General features: G+C 36.9%; 1 protein-coding gene across 2 annotated transcripts; it reads right to left on the minus strand.

Annotated features, from left to right (window-relative positions):
* Nucleotides 1-3,204: 3,204 nt before the first annotated feature.
* LOC121319023 (annexin A1-like) lies at nt 3,205-12,410 on the minus strand. Of its 2 annotated transcripts, XM_041256259.1 has the most exons (14): nt 12,303-12,400; nt 9,759-9,910; nt 9,223-9,296; nt 8,424-8,514; nt 7,666-7,760; nt 7,472-7,585; nt 6,635-6,725; nt 6,428-6,504; nt 6,199-6,255; nt 5,909-6,002; nt 5,310-5,405; nt 4,808-4,866; nt 4,339-4,461; nt 3,205-3,509 (listed from the first exon to the last, which is right to left on the minus strand). In XM_041256259.1, the coding sequence occupies exons 3-14, from the start codon at nt 9,280-9,282 to the stop codon at nt 3,450-3,452; spliced, it is 1,017 nt and encodes a 338-aa protein (XP_041112193.1). In that variant the 5' UTR covers nt 9,283-9,296; nt 9,759-9,910; nt 12,303-12,400; the 3' UTR covers nt 3,205-3,449. The 2 variants fall into 2 exon arrangements, with proteins under 2 accessions (XP_041112193.1, XP_041112188.1); XM_041256254.1 differs by lacking the exon at nt 9,759-9,910 and having other exon boundaries at nt 12,303-12,410.
* Nucleotides 12,411-14,630: the final 2,220 nt, after the last annotated feature.

Below are 14,630 nucleotides of genomic sequence, written 5' to 3' on the forward strand. Positions count from 1 at the left end.
TAGTTAAATAAAGTCCACCTGTGTGCAATCTAAGTGTCACATGATCTGTCACATGATCTCAGTATATATACACCTGTTCTGAAAGGCCCCAGAGTCTGCAACACCACTAAGCAAGGGGCACCACCAAGCAAGCGGCACCATGAAGACCAAGGAGCTCTCCAAACAGGTCAGGGACAAAGTTGTGGAGAAGTACAGATCAGGGTTGGGTTATAAAAAAATATCCGAAACTTTGAACATCCCACGGAGCACCATTAAAGCCATTATTAAAAAATGGAAAGAATATGGCACCGCAACAAACCTGGCAAGAGAGGGCCGTCCACCAAAACTCACGGACCAGGCAAGGAGGGCATTAATCAGAGAGGCAACAAAGAGACCAAAGATAACCCTGAAGGAGCTGCAAAGCTCCACAGTGGAGATTGGAGTACCTGTCCATAGGACCACTTTAAGCCATACACTCCACAGAGCTGGGATTTACGGAAGAGTGGCCAGAAAAAAAACATTGCTTAAAGAAAAAAAAAGCTAACATGTTTGGTGCTCGCCAAAAGGCATATGGGAGACTCCCCAAACATATGGAAGAAGGTACTCTGGTCAGATGAGACTGAAACTGAGCTTTTTGGCCATCAAGGAAAACGCTATGTCTGGCGCAAACCCAACACCTCTCATCACCCTGAGAACACCATCCCCACAGTGAAGCATGGTGGTGGCAGCATCATGCTGTGGGGATGTTTTTCATCGGCAGGGACTGGGAAACTGGTCAGAATTGAAGGAATGATGGATGGCGCTAAATACAGGGAAATTCTTGAGGGAAACCTGTTTCAGTCTTCCAGAGATTTGAGACTGGGATGGAGGTTCACCTTCCAGCAGGACAATAACCCTAAAGCAACACTCGAGTGGTTTAAACCCCAAACATTTAAATGTCTTGGAATGGCATAGTCAAAGCCCAGACCTCAATCCAATTGAGAATCTGTGGTATGACTTAAAGATTGCTGTACACCAGCGGAACCCATCCAACTTGAAGGAGCTGGAGCAGTTTTGCCTTGAAGAATGGGCAAAAATCCCAGTGGCTAGATGTGCCAAGCTTATAGATACATACCCCAAGAGACTTGCAGCTGTAATTGCTGCAAAAGGTGGCTCTACAAAGTATTGACTTTGGGGGGGTGAATACTTATGCACGCTCAAGTTTTCTGTTTTTTTGTCTTATTTCTTGCTTGTTTCACAATAAAAAATATTTTGCATCTTCAAAGTGGTAGGCGTGTTGTATAAATCAAATGATACAAACCCCCAAAAAATCAATTTTAATTCCAGGTTGTAAGGCAACAAAATAGGAAAAATGCCAAGGGGGGTCAATACTTTCACAAGCATCTGTATTTCTAATTCAGATACTTCAATATAGCAATCTTATAAATTGTAATTTTATTTTACTTCACTGATATACACAGCAGGCAAGAGGTTAATTTTTAATTAGGCACCTGCTTAGCAGCAAATGCAACCTTGAATATTAAAACTTAGGACTGCTATACTTTGATATAGCCACAAACCTATTCTAGTTCAATTGTTCCTGGCCTGTTAACTGTATCCATAGATTTTGCCATTCTGTTCTCACTGGATTAAAATGTTTGAAGCTTAGTCTAATTAAAAAAGATGGTTTTGCCTGATAAGGGAGGCTTGGAACTTTCAGCAGGTCGGCCTGACGTTTTGATACCAGAAGCTCTTTCTCAGACCTTACACACTTATTCAAAAGGATACAAAATACAGAAACCTACATTACTATTAGCAATGTATTTCATTCTATAGCATCCAATCCATATCAAATAAGTCAGCTTGTTCTCAGCAAGATTTGAATTCTCCTCCTGGCTCAGCTTGAAGTGGCTTGGTGAACACCACCACAGGCCTGTGCATCCAGCATTTTACATTACAGGTGTAGGCGACCAGTCTACTTGATACCTGCAAGATGCTTGTACACGTTTGGCAGGAACATTCTAGCACACCTAAATGAGCCCATTATACTGGATGATCACGTTCAGTTTATGCATTCAATTCTTTTCAAATTATCTGGGTCCACCTTTAAGTGTGAAACGATATTCCTTCAGGGCCATTAATTTCAAATAGAATTCGACAGTGCCTGACCAAGAGACTACAGGCCTGGCAAAGTTTTTACTTTTTACTAATCGGCTCCAGCACCTATCACATCCACATTTCACACTTTCAGAATCAGTTTTCTACCGGAAACAATGGTTCTGGATCTATAACTGTTTTCTTGATACATTTCATGTTGTTCAGATGGTAATTTTAGGAGGTACCCCCTCCATCCACAATACAGATGTGGGCCAAAATTCACTAGTTCATATCACTTGGCTTCCAACCTATTCTTGCACATCATCAGTGGGCAAACACATTTGAACTGAATCTGGGTCCATTAAAGAACCACACACCCTTGCAACCAAGGTATTCCATGCAAAAGGATCTAATGACTTATAGCACAAAAGGGATGTGCCAGAACCACCTGTGACACCATGCTGCTCCCTACTCTTCATCTTGAAGGGGACAGCTCTCCACAGCCGAGGCACCATTCCTGGCAACCAAAGTAGTCGATGCAATTGCTGGCAGTGACGTTTTTGTTCATCGTTTCTTGGCAGTCAGTCATGTTGCTGTTTGTGTACTCTGGTAGTCACATCTCATGTTGCCAGCTTTAATACACGCATCACTATATTCTACTTGAATTAAGACACAGGCTATTTTTGAAGAAAAAAAAAAGACGGTTTGAAAAGTGAGTCTTAAATTCAAAGGAATATGGAAATTTTTTAAAACCATGCAGATAAGGAAAACATAGCACAGTAAAAACTTAAAGTGGCACAATTGCAGTCATGAATGGGGTTTCTCCATGATCGAGTCATGGAATACAGAAGGTGTAACGTGCACCGATTGGCCAAAAGATCCTGAGCTGTCTATAATATGCAATATGTTACCACCCTTTATGCATATTGCGTTTACAATCCAGCCTTGAAACCAACAATTTGTGCTGCCAGCCAGATATACAATTCTGTATTTGGCACAAGGAATTGAGTCTAGTTACATAAATATGTTGGCTCTTCTGCATTTACACTGGAATACATTTTGTGACAGACATGTTGCATGTACAGGCAGAGGTCAATTTTAGAACATTCTCTATTTGAATATACCTGCAACATGAAAGGGAGCCTTAAATGTATTGACATGTTTTATTTATTAAAAGAGTACATTGACTTTACTTGGACACAACCACCCTGCTCAGGCAAGGTGAAAATCTCATCCAATTTTACATGATCAACATTTTACTACAAACTAGTTACTTCATACATATATTTCTCTACTGTTATATGATTATATATTTCAGGGAGAGATGTGTGGGTAAAAGCAGATTATTATTTGTTCTTCCACAGCAAGGACTCGCACACATCCCGATATGGAATTTAGTTATTGCTTCCACAGAGAGCCAGCAGGATCTGCTCATAATCTCCCTTGGTATCATCCTGCAATAATTTAAAAAAAGAGGAAACATGTCAGCTGTGATAACCTCAGACAGGTTTATCTTTGAAACCAAGTGTACTGATTTTCATTCGGTGGAGGCAATCACTTCTTATACTGTAGGTCTATCGTACCACCTTTTTTTCCTCCCCAGATCAATAGAGATGCAAAAAAAATGTGATGGCTTCATATCAAACGGGAATATCAACTGAAAGCAGCTTATTATGTTTGCTGGTACAATATGTTACACACTTACCTGTTGGCTGAATAAACATGTAAATTTATATATATATTTTTTCCTGCATTCAGGTAGTACTGACAGCAGATGCGCCACACATTCTATTACATAATTACTATGGGATAATGGTAAAAAGAGAGACAACAAACAAGTCTGTGTTAGAGCTGCAGTGGAGATAGTCAATAAATGGGAGAAAAGTTGGAAAACCCAAGTGAAGCAAAGACACAAGCATATGCTACACACTCATTTTATTATGCACTTTTTGGAGGCACGGTGTATATGACATTTGTTATATTAAGATTTTGAAGAAATTAGCACACTTTTTTTTTTACTCTTGTGTTTAGGGCACTCTTATGTCTGCAAGTTTGATTGAATAGCAACACAAAACAAAGAAAAAAAAAAAAGACCAAAGTGCTGCTGTATTTTTTTTTGGATTGAATCTGCCCCTTAGCCACTTTACAGAGCCTCTACCAAAAACAGCTGAAGGAATCCTATGGCACACACATTTAGTATAACATTAAAAGAAAAAAAAAAAGGCACAAATTGGTCTTACAAAATAACAGCGGCAGCTATATAGAATTCTGAGAAAAACTTACCAGAATATCCTGGTAAAGAGTCTTGCCATATTTTTTCTGATATTCAGCTTTGATGTCCAGCAAATCAATTTCAGATCTGCTAATCATAATCCTGTTCAGTATCTTTTCTCTGGTTCCAGATCCCTGTATGCATTAACAGAGGAACAATGAGTAGGCTGCTATGGTGTTAAATGAAGGCCAAAAGACAGTATAGGATGTCCAAATAACGGCTGTGGGTACGAGCACCATTAGTTTAACATTTGTTTATAGCAGTTGCTTGGGAATGCCTTATCCAATTGAAATGCAATTTGGTATGGGCATTCCACAGCACACGTTTTACTTATAAACCAGGCACAGGAGTTGCATGGTACTAATATACTACACATGTAACTGTTGCTGGACAATAGTGATTATTTTACCGCTTAACCATTAAAATTCAGCATGATTTGAACCTTCAATTTAGGAAAAACAGAACAAACTTTATTTTTACCTTCATTGAGAGGTACAGCTTTTCAGCAAAGAAAGCTGGTTTGTTTCCAGCACATTTGACTGTTTAAAAAAAAAACAAAAAAAAAAAAACACACACACACACCACAGAGCGTTAATTACTCTTGTACAATATCCATGACTGAACGTGACATGAGAAATCACAAAATATAGTATTGAATATGAAGACAGTATCTCAAAGTGTTAGGTATGTATCATTTTGAAACCAACATGTTACATGCCACTAATATGACAGCCATCTTAGGTCCTAAGTGAAGGAAACCGTTTGACTTGCCTGACAAGTTTCTATTACACTGAAATTATGAAGTCAGCATCTGAGACAGCTTATATTCAGTTAAAGTACTGGTGGCAGATTGACCGTTTCATACAAGAACCATTTGCTATGCATAGCACTGTTTTTTAAAACCACCATGTTTAACAATGTTAAAACAGTATTGGTTTCAATAAATAAATTCTGTGTTTACAAAGAAAATATCTTTACATACCAACAGCAGTCAGGCAGCTTTCAATATCCCCCTTCAGCTCCAGATCAAGAGCCTGAGACACATCATGTTTGCTATATTTGCTGTATCTCTCAAATGCTAAATATTTAAAAAGACAGTTTTAAATGTAGGAAATAGCTATCTGCAAGCCTCATGTGTAAGTTGCATTGGAAGTGCAGTATTGGCAATAGAAACTTCTGACAACTACATAATGCCAAAAACACTGGAAATTTACCAAGAGCACCCCAATAATGAGTTAACTCAGCTCTGAGGGAACCTTTCTTTACAGTGTTACAATTCTCTCTAGCCCTTGCTCTCACAACATCTCACCACAGCACTGAAACTGAATGAACCTTTTAAGCTAAAGAAAAGTGTTTCTATAATGGCCCATTTACTTAGATTTACAAATGATTTTATTAAGGATATTTACTCAAAACAAAAGAACATATGTACTGTACCAAGCATTCCAATCAAGCCCTAATACAGAGCAATCCCTAATATACAGTATGGGACAACAGCAGGATATGAAAGCTACAGTACATGTGTGACACTGCAATAATTCTTAATGTTTTTCTTTTAACCTTGACAACGCTAACCCTTACTTTTGCGAAGCTGTGGAGCACTCCTGGTGGTGAGTATGTTGATGAAAGTCAAGCAATCTGTCCCCTTTCTCTTCTCCCCAGCTTCATACAGAGCCTACAGAGAAAATCTAGTTTAATTTCTACTAAAGGCTGAGTGGCTTACACTGAAATCACGTACTAAAAAGCAAAAAAATAACATATTTAGTTACTTTGACAAATGTGCATTTTATTTTCCTACCATTCCAAAACTGTCCAGAGGGGGAAAAAAAAAAAAAAAAAAAAAAAAGGACTGATGAAAGACAAATTCTTACTCTGGCATCACTGTCAGCGAGATCTTCATTCACAACGTTGTCCTCACTCCTGTCTCCCTAAAGAACGACCCATATAATATTAGTAAGTAAAATTTAAAATACTAACTTTGTCATCTACTCACAACAGCTAGTGATACAAGTGTCCTTTTCAGGCTCTGTGTTATAGTACCAACCAGTAAGACCAGTATTTCAAATTGTTTACCCATAAAACCCATATTTCCTAACTTACCTTACAAAGGGAAAGGAGTGCCCTTTTGAAGTCTCCAGATGTCTCAGAGACAATGTCTTTTTCAAGGTTGTTTTTTCCTACAATGCAACACAGAAAACGTGACTCGGGTCAGTTTAAAACATATTCACTTGTCTTTCTTACATGAATGCATTCCTTTCATAACTTTATTAAATTCCATACAACATGTAAATGAAATAATGCAATTACCATCATTGTAGACTTTTAAAATCTCTTTTATCTCTTTGTTAGTCCTGGATGCCAGCACCTCAATAAGACAGTCTTCATCGGTTCCAAGACCCTGCAAATGCGTTGTTACAAAGAGGGATTTTCACAGCACATTAATGGCTACTGCTACAACAAAGGGAAGCTGTACCATTGTACATATTGTCAGATAGATTTTATTAAAAAAAAAGACTACATTAAATATTTAACAAATATTTGGAACACATTAATATACAGTTGTTTGTATTCTGGTTTGGATGACAGGAGTAGATTATATTTAAGTTAAAACATTAGCCTTGGTAAAATCTAAGGAAACAAAAATTACTCTTACTTTGCCCTTACATTCAATAGATACCATAACATTTAAATTAATATATTTATGCCTCTAGGGTTATACCGTGCAGCAAGACAAACAATCTTTGAAGTCCTCTGTTAATATCCAATCCCCATATATAGAAATGCACCCACCCTAATTAAGTATTTATTCTGATGAATTCTGTTATTTATAACTATCCAACTTAATCACATAAAAATCCTTTGTTCGTGGTGTTTCATGTTTAATGTAGATGCTTCTTGTTGCTTCCCTAAAATAAATGAAGTAGAAATGTGACGTGCATCAACACATTTCTTGTATATTTTATACATGAACTAGAATTTAAAGAAATCTGTTGTTCTTAATCAGCTACCAAAAGCATCTGAATTGAACAGATCTGTTTTACAGTGTCCCCACTAATGTATGCAAAATAATATTCCAAATTAATCAATTACCTTGACTCACAATTACATACTGCAAGTAACTTAAACTTTCCACTGTAAGCTTACCTTCATGGCAGTCTTCAACAGGTGAGCATCATACTGGGCCGGTGTTTTTAACAGGGCCAGGACCACATCTTCAAGTTGGCCAGAGAGGGCACTTTTCAAAGCAGCATCTAGAGCCTATGTGACAATTAGTAAGCATGCATATATTTACTATAATTTAATAAGAAAAAAGGATTCATAAACTCATTAAGTTCTACCTTTCCGGTAGCCTTCTGGTAAGCCTCTTTGATTTGCTGACGCTGGGCATTGCTCCTCTTCACCAGTACTTCAATAATGGTTTTCTCATCCACACCTAACAATTTAAAACAAGGTTATGACCTCTTGCATAGTACGCACTTTGTATAAACAAAGTTCTCCTGACATTTTAGTTTTTATGCAAATAAAATCCCAGACGTGTATTCTGAGGTAAGCAAAAACGGACACATTTTGTTAAAGGCCTAGTCAATACACCAATCTTAAGTGACAAATATATGGACCATATTCTGGAACAGACTCCACAGATGTGTCCTACCTCAAACCCCCATCACTGGACACTTACTCCTCAAGAAAGATAAAAACACTTTACACACTTCTTGAGTTAAGTAAGTGCCCTGGTTGCTCACAGTGGATTCCGTACATTGGTATCATAGGTCACAGGTCAAAGTGAAGCATACAGTAGTGGCTGCGAGTTTAGAAAATACACAGAAGCTCCTCTCATTGGGATGCTTGAACAAAAAATAAATAAATAAATCCAGCCACGCTCATGTACTGAAGAGTTATTATTAATGTGTCTCTTGTGAAGTGTTGGAATGCCTTGTGGAATGTTGCAGTTTGGGTAGAATATGACTTAAAAAAAGTCAAGATAATATAGTTTGTTTCTCAGAGTTATTTCATACGGTTTTAATAAGAGTCTCCAGTTTCAAACAAATAGTGTCAACTTGCAGAACCAAGAGTGAGAATCATATTCCATCAATACCTTTTACTTTGATTGCTTTGTCCAACAGTGCGACATCAGCACTCGCATTAAAGTAAGGGTATGGAGTCACTGTTGGTCCTTTGTGTGGTGGCTAAAAGAGGTACAAAATATAATTAATTTAGAAAACTATAAAATATTCAAGTAACAAAGTAATAGATCATTAATGTTTTAATTTAAAAACACAATCTAATATATTTTAAGTTCAGCAAATGTGTTGCAGTAGTTACCTATGGCACAAAGCACTGATCTGTCTACATTCCATCCTAGATATTTAAAGGTCAAGGGAGGGGCTCACATTCCAGACTCTTGGAATCAGTTGCTTTGTCATGGCCAATTCTGAACAGAGGGAAATTATATTTTTCCTACTGGTTAATGCAAGCACAAACATAACTAACAGATATTGGTAGTCTGTGCCACTATCGAGATGCCTTGGGAGGATGAAAATCGCATCTTATCACAATGTAAGACACCTGCGATGTTGACATGCCAACTTTCTTTGCCACAGCAGCCTATGAAACCAAAGGAGACTCCAGCTCCTTTAAAAAGAGTTCAACCTGGTTTACGCAAGTCACAGCGTAATCACTGCACTGTGCTACATGAACCTGTCTTGCTCTCCAAAGTTACTTCTGTTCATTTAAATAAAAAAAATACAATATCCCAATTAAATGAAGCGACATCCCAATTAAATGACATAAATAACATTGGGAAGAACTGTCTCCCACTGTTCTATCCCATTCAAGCAGCAATCCCGATTATCAGTGTCCCGATTAAGTGGCACTGACTGTACATGGATACCTACTGGATAATCGTCCAGGCCCATATATACGGCCTGTTGCAAAAATTCTGTGATGAAGGACATTTTCAGTGAAGTTTCTGGGGGAAAAAAAAAAAAAAAAAAAATTATATATATGACATAACATGCACATCCATACTCTTCTGTGTTGTATGCAGCCACTGCTTGGCTTTTGATTGTTCAAGGATAATTTCATTAAAATGTGAGATGCTTTTAGGAAACTGAATCTTCCTTTATATCAGTCCATTATCCTTAATTTCTATTAAATACTCAAGTTATTTTTACTAATGTGCTTTTATGATTTTAAATTGAATTTGCATTTTTTCCCCAGAAGTTTAAATGATACAAGTGAATCTAAACAATAAGAATACATTTGGGGAAAGAAAAAAAAAAAAAAACACACACACTCCACACGCTCAAAAATGACTACACCTTATTACACAATCTGTACTGAAAAAACATACCATCAACTGTCATGCTTAGATTAAGAAAACCAGAAAAGTGACTCCTAAGATTGTCATCAATTGGTCAGAAAAACAAACCTGTCAGAATCTTGAGAAAGTCCTACGCAAATTCAAACCGACAGTTCTGAAGATGCAGACCAGATGCCAAACGATCTAATTTCAGATTCCCTCCAAGACATTAACAAGTTTCACAATAACTTCATGCAGTCTTAAGATAATAGAAGTGTGTGCTATTAAAACAGAGAAGATAATAAAATGACAGCCCAATTTGTTGGTTTGAAAAAAAATATACAATAATAATTATTGAAATGTTCAAAATGTGTTGCAGATAATGCCTGTAAAAATCATGTAATCCAAATTAATCTACTGTAAAGTTAAACCAAGCAGGTAGCTTTCATGTTGAAAAGTTACTTTTCAAAGTAAGAAAATCCTTTGTACTCAGCCCCCTGCTGTGCATATAAATTGCCTTCAATTTAATTTGATCATAGGGGAGCTGTTACCTAGGAAAGTCTGATATATACCCAGGTAAAGGTTCAATAAAACTAGGATTATAAATTAACTGAATTATTGTGCCAATTAACTTGTTACAATGAACATTATTATATATATATATATATATTATATATAATATATATATTATCATATATAATATATTAATTTTTTTTTTTTTTTATGGTTAACCATAACTGAACCTGCATAGAATTTGTGGTGCAGGAACTTAGTATTGTGGAAGTGCAACAGTGAGCAGAGACAAAATAACACCAAAAGATTAAGGATTGTTTAAACTCCAGCATAACAAGGTTTCTTTTAGTACAGTGAGAAATGGATCCCGCCTTAAAACATGATTCCAGAACAATTGTTACTTGTCAAACAGCTGAGGTTCTTTGAGCATAATACACAGTCACACAAGCTACAATTAACATGTATTGTAGTTGTCAGTTTATTAAGGGTACAATTAATGTTGTTTATCAAATGCATCGGAAAGTCTAGAGGTCTTCCAGTATCTGCATATAAAGTCCTGGAGAGAACACTCCCCTTCCCAGGGTTGCACACACTTGGTTTAAGGTATCTGCACTGCATATAAGTTATGTAATTACTGTATTACTGAATTACTGTATTACTTTCAAATGGAGCAAAGATGTAGCCAACTTTCTTAATTGTACAGACATGGTTCACTGTATCAAACCCATAGTCAGCTTTCTAAAGCGAGTTTGAAGGAGTTTTAGGGTTGGTTCATACTTCTGTCACAGGTGAATGTGATAACTCAGGCGCAGACAGCTCTAAAAGCTGTGTAGCTTCACATGCTGAAATTTTTAGACATTGCCCGACCTTGTGCGATTTCATGTGCAGACACAGGAGCCAGGATTACTTAATTCTGACATGTCACACAGGGATGGAGACCCTCCATTCTGACCAGACATTATGTTGGCATCTGAAGTACGAACCTTTTGTACTGTTCAATGCTTTCTTTGTATTTTTCAGGAACATCTTAAGATTGCAGCAGCAGTACCAATGCCACACCCAAATGTGGCAATTCATTGGTTTAACACTCTGGCAATATTAATCAGTGTAGAAATATAATAACCAACATGCTAACGGGTTAATGAGAATAACTGTAAAAGAAAACCATTAAAAAAAAAAACCAACAACAAAAAAAAACACACATTTATAGAACGCTTTGTATTATCAGATTTGTTTTATCTTTACTGTCATTGCAGGTCTGCAGTGCTCCCCCAGGATCCATAGTACCCGACTGAGACCTTTTTGTCACACAAATGGTAATCATTTTTTTTATGTTATAGCTCTGCTTGGTTTTATATTACTTTAGCAGGGGTAACGTAAGTTAAAGTGGTGATATATATATATATATATATATATATATATATATATATATATATATATATATATATATATATATATATATATTATATTTTTTTTTTTTTTTTTTTTTTATATCACACACATATATAAAAAAATAAAACAAAGTAGTGGTGATTTTTTCGATACCACTAAAAGTTTTTAATGCATTTGTCAATTTTCAAATTGTAAATGAAAAAAAACGACACCATATTTTCATGTTTAAAATTTCTGAAATGTTCCAGATATGTAACGGATAAGCGTTACATTAAACGTGATGGGACTACAGTGTGTCAATCAACCACGGGTGTGTAACATCAGCAATACCAAACTTCCTGGTCAAATCCTGTAGTTCTTTTCATAGAAATACCACACCTCACATTGAAGAATGATGCACAAAACAGTCGGCTCCCAGATGGCGTATTTAAAAATAAAAAACAAAAAAACAAACAAAAAAAAAAAAAAAAAAAAAACACATCGTTTACGATATTAACAGAATTTTTAAACTACATCTAAACATTATCCGATATATAGAGTATTGCACCAATATTTACCATTTACATTACATTTTACTGTGGTTTTGTAGTTTTGTATGGTCAAGAAAATGGTTATAGTAAAATTAAAAGGTTGCCAAATAGTGTCACGCAAACCAACATGTTGCAGACACTAGAAATATAATTGTCAGAGTTTAATACATACCCTAAATGTATAACTTAATGATAACTACATTTATCACTAAGCACAAAACACAAACAAACACCGTACCTCTTGTTTCTGTTGTTCACGAACTCCAACTGCCTATAAAAAACAGACTTTCCAGTGTGAGCTAACTCTTCAAATATGTATTTTATACCCACAAGATTGCCACACCTAGCAACAGCAGGCCACGCAAGACCCTTAATGATTGGCTGCAAGTTTTTTTTTTGTTTGTTTTTTTTTCCCATTTTGTCAGGCACGCGCCCCCAAAAAAGTTTCCAAAGATGAAAAAAGAAAAAAAAAAAAACTAACTTGAGTTAATTTTGAGCCCAATCAGTTTACGCATAATTTTAAAAGCTTTGGTATTTGTAAAAACTTTAAAAGTACCGCTAGAGGAAAGGGAACCCCTAAAATAAATAAATGAATACAATTAAAAAAAAAAAAAAAAAAAAAAAAACGGAAGCCTGTATACACAAGATCATAAAGCAATACTGTTCAATTCCTATACTATCCAGTATATTGCAGCACTTATTAAATTGTGTTAAACTGCTCCAAGTACTTGACATCTAGAATATGAAACAAAACAATATTAATTAACCCAGGGCAATTCATTCTTCGTGTTCTCGTTTAAAACTGGTTCCAATTACATCAACAAATTGTATCAGTGCCTTTATATAGAGGCTTGTTGGGAAATCAGGTATTGTATGATCTTTTTGCATTATATGGTGTTACGCTATCCAGAACTCCATGAATAATAGTAAGATTATATCGAAGCTCAAAAGACAGAGTGCAACCCGTCCCGTCCGTCCCCCCCTTCCGTCCCCTCTTCGAGTCTCTGGAACGACTCGTTGCTTTCGCTTCACGTGCACGCGCAGCTCATAGACACAGACGGCAGGGAGATTTTAATACCAACACATAATCGTTGCGTGCTGTTTTTATTATCTGGTAAAATAAAATAAAAAATAAAAAAATAATAAAAACGATAGCTATATAAATACAGATCATTATTAACGTTTCCCAGCAAAGTGGTTTGAATCAAAATAGCTTTAGTGTGTTATCTTGAAGTAAAGATATTTGCTGTAGTTGAATTATATATATATACACACACAGCTCTGGAAAAAATTAAGAGACCACTGCAAAATTATCAGTTTCTCTGGTTTTACTATTTATAGGTATGTGTTTGGGTAAAATGAACATTTTTGTTTTATTCTATAAACTACTGACAACATTTCTCCCAAATTCTAAATAAAAATATTGTCATTTTGAGCATTTATTTGCAGAAAATGACAACTGGTCAAAATAACAAAAAAGATGCAGTGTTGTCAGACCTCGAATAATGCAAAGAAAATAAGTTCATATTCATTTTTAAACAACACAATACTAATGTTTTAACTTAGGAAGAGTTCAGAAATCAATATTTGGTGGAGTAACCCTGATTTTCAAGTACAGCTTTCATGTGTCTTGGCATGCTCTCCACCAGTCTTTCACATTGATGTTGGGTGACTTTATGCCACTCCTGGCGCAAAAATTCAAGCAGCTCGGCTTTGTTTGATGGCTTGTGACCATCCGTCTTCCTCTTGATCACATTCCAGAGGTTTTCAATGGGGTTCAGGTCTGGAGATTGGGCTGGCCATGACAGGGTCTTGATCTGGTGGTCCTCCATTCACACCTTGATTGACCTGGCTGTGTGGCATGGAGCATTGTCCTGCTGGAAAAAACAATCCTCAGAGTTGGGGAACATTGTCAGAGCAGAAGGAAGCAAGTTTTCTTCCAGGACAACCTTGTACTTGGCTTGATTCATGCGTCCTTCACAAAGACAAATCTGCCCGATTCCAGCCTTGCTGAAGCACCCCCAGATCATCACCGATCCTCCACCACATTTCACAGTGGGTGCGAGACACTGTGGCTTGTAGGCCTCTCCAGGTCTCTGTCTAACCATTAGACGACCAGGTGTTGGGCAAAGCTGAAAATTGGACTCATCAGAGAAGATGACCTTACTCCAGTCCTCTACGGTCCAATCCTTATGGTCTTTTGCAAACCTCAGCCTGGCTCTTCTTTGCTTCTCATTGATGAAGGGCTTTTTTCTAGCTTTGCACGACTTCAGCCCTGCCCCTAGGAGCCTGTTTTGAACTATCCTCGCCGTGCACTTCACCCCAGCTGCCGTTTGCCATTCTTTTTGTAGGTCACTTGATGTCATCCTACGGTTGCTGAGTGACATTCGAATGAGTTGGCGGTCACCCCGGTCACTGGAGAGTCGTTTTCGCCCTCTGCCGGTCTGTAGCTTTGTTGTCTCTAATGTGTGCTGCTTGACCTTGTTCTTATGAACTGCCGTCTTTGAAATTTTAAGGATGGAAGCAACCCGACGCTCACTGTATCCCTCTGCCAGTAAAGCCAGAA

The sequence above is a fragment of the Polyodon spathula genome, chromosome 1 (assembly GCF_017654505.1).
Source record: "Polyodon spathula isolate WHYD16114869_AA chromosome 1, ASM1765450v1, whole genome shotgun sequence".
Classification (NCBI taxonomy): domain Eukaryota; kingdom Metazoa; phylum Chordata; class Actinopteri; order Acipenseriformes; family Polyodontidae; genus Polyodon; species Polyodon spathula.